At 42.8% G+C, this 6873-nt stretch overlaps 1 protein-coding gene across 1 annotated transcript in view; it reads left to right on the plus strand.

The window, feature by feature from the left end:
- Nucleotides 1-1367: 1367 nt before the first annotated feature.
- The window catches only part of LOC109465182 (monocarboxylate transporter 13-like), a 15597-nt gene continuing 10091 nt past the window's right edge, over nt 1368-6873 (plus strand). Inside the window, exon 1 of the mRNA XM_019762328.1 lies at nt 1368-1571. Coding sequence (XP_019617887.1) covers nt 1564-1571 — 8 coding nt within the window. The 5' untranslated portion in view covers nt 1368-1563. The remainder of the gene's footprint in view (nt 1572-6873) is intronic.

Genomic DNA, 6873 nt, shown 5'->3' on the forward strand with positions numbered 1-6873 from the left:
CCCATTTATTCATACCAAGTCTGAAGCGAATCCATCGATCCGAAGTTATATAAATAGAAGTTAAAGCGACTACAAGAGTACACGCTACAACGTTAACCCCCGTTCATTCTAAACTCTAGGCCACACCAATTCTATTTGTTGGTTCTCGGATTCGCCTATTCATTTTCTCTTATTTGCAAAAAAAATCTGGTTCTCTTAACCAAATAAAAAAAGCTCATATTTTACCCCCAACAGTTGAGGAAAGTCCTTGTCTGCCTAGTTGTAACAGTTTTCCCGTCTATCAATGCAGTGGTTTGTTTAAAAGTTTAAAATTCATTCTTGAAATATTAACCCAGCCTTTTGTGTTGAATTCATGGCTCCTATTGTAGCATTTGTGGCTATAATAGGACACCTAGACCTGTTTTTTTCGCCCTGTCGCTTCATATTTTTTCTGAAAAAATCCGACAACCAACAAATTAAATTGGTGTGGCCTTATACCGGGTCAGCCTCTGGGCCATTCCTTTGTTCTATTGACCCCTTATCACCCTCTACTACGTAAAATGTGTATTTAGTTCTTGTGTGTATTTGTTTATTCATGAGTAGTTCAAATCGCCCTGCAGCGGTGCAGGCCGTTTTTCATATACCTCTTTTTTGTTCCCTTTTGTGTCTTTTGTTCTTCTTCTTTTCTTTGTTTTTTTTACCGATTGCTGAACAGGTGTTGAAAAATGGCGAATTTTGAGAGAGAGAAAAAAACACAAAAATAGTATAGTAATAGATTTCTGTCCAGAAATTAAGTATGTGACCTGACCATTAATAGTTTTACTCTGCAAGCAATGGCCGGGACTTCTTTCTTCTTTATAAGAGGGGGGCCAGACTAACTACGCTGGCTATATATGCTAATATAGGAGAATATTTGTCAGTGGAGTTTGGCCGCCTTGTAGGTTTGACTGGGAAAGAAACTACCTCCCCGCGGCCGGACTCCCTGGCCAATTTTACTCTCTTTTTTTGCCGAATTCTACGATCCGTATCCCCGTAGAATATGCCTGGTGGAGGCTAGGGCCAATGAAATAAAGCACAGCCATTGCGAAACTTCTGCTAGCTGGAAAATTAGGTCATCACGTGGAAAGCCCGCGCCTGTGGCTATGATGCAATACCGGAACTATCCATTCTCGCCCACAAAAGGGGGTCAAAATCGGAGATTATTTTGTATAAGCATTTTTTTTTTATTTTGGACAATCAATCTTGTTAACGATTTAGCGTATTTTTACACTAAGTATGGGCTTTACGATGGCAATGATACACTTTGATTCACGCGTCAGTTTTGTTAATCTGTCGCCGCACCCCTCCATACAAGTGGTATGCTCCAAAGTAACAGCTGACCTGCTGTGTGCTGTGTCATGCAAAGGTTATCACATACACCGCTACCTTTGATAGCTAAATGTACATGTACTACAGGTCGTGCTATAAATGTACAGTTACACGGTGATCAGTGAGGGGTTAGGTTGGGGAAATCTACCGGTTCGTAGGTCTAAGGACACAGGAGTTGATTGTTTCAGGGAAACCTCACACGACTACCAGTGAGAGATGAAAAGGTAAGATTTCGTTTTCGAGTAGCTACGATCTCTGTATTTCTTTGTTCATGACAACCACTGAGTCTGTGCTTCGTGATCATAGTATTAATTTTGGGGGGAGGGGGGATGTCGTCTGCTGCAAGGTCTCTTCCGTCTGGATGTATTATTTAGCACAGTTTGATACCTTAATCTGCAAGCAGATGATCTTTTTGTGGTTGCAAAGGTAGTATGATTATGAAATTGGCCAGGCTGTATCCATTTGCCAGACAGTTTTATACTATTTGCCACGGTAACTGTCTGGCAAATGGATACCGGCTGGCCAACTTGAAACTGTCTTTGCAGCCACGCACCAAAAGATCTGCTTGGAGATTACAGTTAGTTTACCTTGAAAACTACCAGTGAAACTGGCCAGGAATGGTGACACTGTTTCACATGAGCACCGTTATGACCCTACGCTGGAAGCCAGAACTAGTCTAGCGGGGAGTCTAGCCCGGGGGGAGTTTGGCTGGCCCTACTACTAGGGCCGGACAAACCCCTCGGGCTCAACTCCCCCGTAGCGGTAATTTAGATAGGCCGGCGAAGGGCCCTTGGCTGCCGAAGGAAAACGGCTAACGGCCCGATACTAGTTTTGGCATCCCGGGTACGTTATGTGGGACGATGCATAATTTGGTAGTCGCGTTTGCTACTACTGGAGCCGGGGTTGCGCAATCGCGAAGTGCATAATGGATCTCAAAGCTCGAAATTGAAGACGCTAGCGTTGTTTTAGATCTCTAATCTTCCGTAAGCCGTTCCCAAAATTAGAAAGAGTAGCACTCAATCAATTAGTATTTGTAAAAATACGTTCAATTTCATATAAGGTATTTACTATTTACAAACGTGTTTATTTAACCATTTAACGTAACAGTGTTGTGGCCTGAAATGTGGTTTGAAATATTAGTTCAGTGACCAGAAATATATTTGATAATGCCAATAATTTATGCAAATGTTTGAAAACTACATACACAATACTGAAGGCTAACTTGCACGTCAAGACTACATATACTTATCGTATAACTTATAGGGGTGTCGCCGCTAACAAGTAAACATACATGTCAATAATGTAATGAAACACTGTTTATAGAAAATTAGGCCAAGTTTGCTTAATGTACAGCAGTCTTTTGTCTGCAAAGTCTGGACTTTGGGGCCCAACTTTCGCGAGAAAAACTCCCCTATATGAATATAAAACTTAATCATGTGCAGTTTGAATGGTTGTCATGTCGAAATCAGGAGTGTGTGTGGTGTAACGCGCACTGCACTGACGCAACTTGAACGTAGATTTCGTTATCACTGACTCATTCCTGAAATTGCGTGCCCATTTTGTCCATCTTACTTATTCTAAACGATGCGTATTAAAGTATATTTCATTTACATAGTTTACTGGTTGATATACGAATTATTTCCTCTTCCGTACTACAATATGGTTATTACTCAAGCAACCGGATACATTTTGTCATTGATATTTTGTGATTGACATTGTGTATTTCATAATACATGAATGTCTAAGTTCTAACCTTCATCGACCACGTTAACGTTAACGTTAACGAAGGTTAGATTTCTATTATTTTTCAAGCAAACTGTTACATATTTTTCTTTGTTTTATTTTTTCTGACCCTTACCTCTTCCATCGTGACCTCAATTGAAAAGTGACCTTCAGGCCGATTTGAGCTAATCACGAATAGAGAATGGTTCAAGCTCACAAACAAGCCTGGTAGAGGTTATGGCGGACCCATGGGTGAACCCATGCAAATATGTCAGTGTCAGTCAGACCACCAGACGTCGATGGGGAAAAGCTGTTGCACATTACGAGATCTTTCCTTTGCTGTCCTATGTTAGCCCAAAGCAGTCACGTACACTGCTTTGGGCTAGATGATAGGACAATATACCGTTCCTGATCGAACGCGTCGAACCCCCTGTTCTAAATAGAAAGGACAGGGGGTTCGACGTGTTCGATTAGGAAGTTCCCGAGCGGTTCTTGTTCTAAATAGAACGAGGTGTTCGATCAGTTCGATCAGGAATGTTTTATGGCCTGGGGCAGTATATCTGTTACTTCCGGCAATAGTATAACGCCGCGTTACATGGTAAAGGTTTATTTGTTTTTGTACCCATTGAGTCGACCTCTAGATGAACTCTGGCATACCAGACTGTCACAGGCGGTTAGAACCGGCCTGGGCACAACGGCTGAGTCACGGTTGCATGGATTTTCAAGTGCTCCTGACACGGCACGGACAAGGGCAATCTCCAAGCAGATCCTCCTTCGAAGATTTTTCATCTAACGCTCCTGCAGTTCCAAAACAACAAGCTAGGGGACATTAACTCATGTCACTAATCTTCCCTAGCCTAAGAGCTTACCAAAATTCGTGACCCTAGCATGTCCAGATCACGATATGTCAAAGCCGTATCGTGTTTACACACACACACACACACACACACACACACACACACACATACACGAACGCCTCTGAAAACATTACCTTCTTGGCGAAGGTAATAAAGACCCCTAAAAGCACGTCAAAATAAGCCGGATTCTAAACATCTGCTTGGAGATTGAGTATAACAAGGGCAGATATCGATATCATTACCTACCTAGTCTCCACCAGACTTCTTTTGCAGGCTCAATAAATTGTAGAAATCGGCCTAAAAAGGGGATGTAATTGTTCAGAGAAGGTAGCCGGCCCGCAGCCAAATGTAGCTTCTTTGGCCAATTATATCCCCTTTTTAGGCCGATTTCTACGATTTATTCAGCCTGCAAAAGGAGTCTGGTGGAGACTAATCATTACCCTCGCCTAGAAGGTTACATCTTGGGTAGCGTTTGTTTGGACGTATGTTTGTGTGTATGTATGTGGTTTAGCACCGTAACTCAAGAAGCTATGGATGGACTGCCATGAAAACTGGCATGTGGTCAGGTCTTGACGGGTCGAGAAGTTGAATAAATTTTAGGGCCCCTGGTGGCTTTCCTTGGTACTGCAGCAGTAGTTAAGGTTTTTGGTATGCTGGGGTCATGATTTTGATTGGTTGGTTGCCCTTTACTACAGGAGCAAATTTCGTATGTTTAACTTGCTAAATTCGCCTTCCTGTAGATGGTTTTAAAAACTGCAACCATCCTGACTTGGCTACTAGTAATCATCAAAAGGCCGACCTGCATGGTATGTCACTAGTCACACGTTATGCCAGACAATTACTACGATATACATATGTAGTCAACTCAGCAAAACAGTCTCGTTGTGCCTACAACAAAACAATATGGACGACAACAAGCTTGCTCGAGCCTTGGCGAATGCAAATGTTTACTATCAAGCCGAACCGGTCAATGCCAGCCGAGCGATACGAGATGTTAGACTTTTTGAAAACCGAGAACGCACGGGCGAGCCCGTTTCGGGCGAGGGAAGGCATCATCTTTACTCGGTAGCAGAGCCGGTAAGGCAACCCGCGCGGCGTTTCAGTCCTGAAGAGGCGAAGGCCGAGAGGGAGCGTTCCCCAGTGAACCCCAGTCGGGCGATGGATGTTAGACCTTTTGAAAACCGACATCAGCGTACGGGCGAGCCCGGTTCTTGCGAGGGAAGGCATACTAGTAATCTTTACTCGGTAGCGGAGCCGGTAAGGCCGCCCGCGCGGCGTTTCAGTCCTGGAGAGTTCACGACCGAGGGCGAGTGTTCGCCAAGCCGGCGGGAAAACGTGTACGAGGAGGCTGTGGCGGTCGCGATCGTGATTCGGCCAGAAGAAGCTAGTTTGGATCAGGGTATAGGTGGAAATGGGGACCGCACTCAGGCAAAGAAGGGCGTCCCTCAGCCGCAAGGTGAGTTTTGTTTAATTCTGTTCCTGTACATCGGACCTGACCTATTTGATATTTTTCCTTATGTTGTAGTTATCATTTTATGACCAGTGGTGACGTTAATATAAGCTATTTCGTTTGAGTGCGTCACCACTATGTTTTGTTTTGTTTAAATGTTGAAATAAAAAAAAACGAAAAGGTCAGTTCTAGGTCTGTCAAGTTCTCTCCTTAGGCAACATTTATTTGTTTTTTTTTTTGTTTTCAATCTCTACATACTTTATTGACGTGCAAACTAAATAAAAAATACGTAACTAGTTTAAGACATATTGCAAAACAATCAAAGTTGTCGTTATGACAGTGAAAGTATAATTTCCGGCTACAATTGGACTAAACACAATTGTTTATTGCTGATCTATTCATCTGATCACTTTATTGTATGGCTTCAATTCGTTTAAGAACATAACAAACGCAGTCATGGTAAGAGAAACATTTTTCGATGATTTTAGAAATAATTGATATTTCACTTTTTCCGCACGTTTGGAAGCGTGGTGCCCTGAAAGCACTGATGACGTCACCTGTCTTATGCTCGTTGCCATGGCAGCGAGTAGAAGACAGATTACTTACATTTATGTATATCATAACAGTTTCTTGGAAAAGATTTCATCCCAACAGATCTTTACAATGCGTTCATGTGATTAAACATTTCTGTATTTTTTGTGTGTTTTCACTTACACAAAGACATGGATAGTGCTATGCTGCACATATTGTAACTTAAGCACAAATTACCACTGCACATCAAAGCAAAACACTTTTAGTCCATCTACCTTCAAAGAGCAAAATGTATAAAAATATCATAACTCTGTGATTGGTTTGTATATCATGTTCCTTTCGTTTGTAAATTTCATTTTGCACCATATGTGTGTTCTTTTACCATATTATCTGTGATATGTATTTTACTTTAGCATGAACCCTGTAAGACTAGCCATTTTCGGACAAAGGGTATAAAAGTTACGACAAGTTTATACAGATCAGTTCTTGAAAATTCTTCTCTTGCCAACACAGATGGTCACAAATGTCCCACATGTTGCTGGGTGGCGTCTTCGTCGAGGCTGCTCTGTGCAACCGTTGCCTTGGTAACGCTGGTCGTCATAGTAACGACGCTTGTCGCCTTGACAACCCTGCTCCCCTCTCACCAGGTGTGTAAGGGACAGTTTCTGCTCATTGTTGTCTTTTCATTAAAAACATTTCTCATGTGCCTGGCTTTCTGTCGATCGCGTATAACAATAGCCTGGTGTCCAGTCCATCGCGGTTGGTGCGGTTTTTCTGCAGGAGCTCTTCTCCGTCCGACTCAGCTAGGTTCCCCCGGTAGGTTTTGCACGCCAGGATTTAACTAGCCCCGTCACAACAATCGTACCCTGGGTGCCAAACTAGTATCGGGCCGTTAGCCGTTTTCCTTCGGCAGCCAAGAGCCCTTCTCCTGCCTATCTAAATTACCGCTACGGGGAGTTGAGCCCG

Source organism: Branchiostoma belcheri, unplaced genomic scaffold, assembly GCF_001625305.1.
Source record: "Branchiostoma belcheri isolate BF01 breed outbred unplaced genomic scaffold, Haploidv18h27 scaffold15, whole genome shotgun sequence".
NCBI lineage: Eukaryota > Metazoa > Chordata > Leptocardii > Amphioxiformes > Branchiostomatidae > Branchiostoma > Branchiostoma belcheri.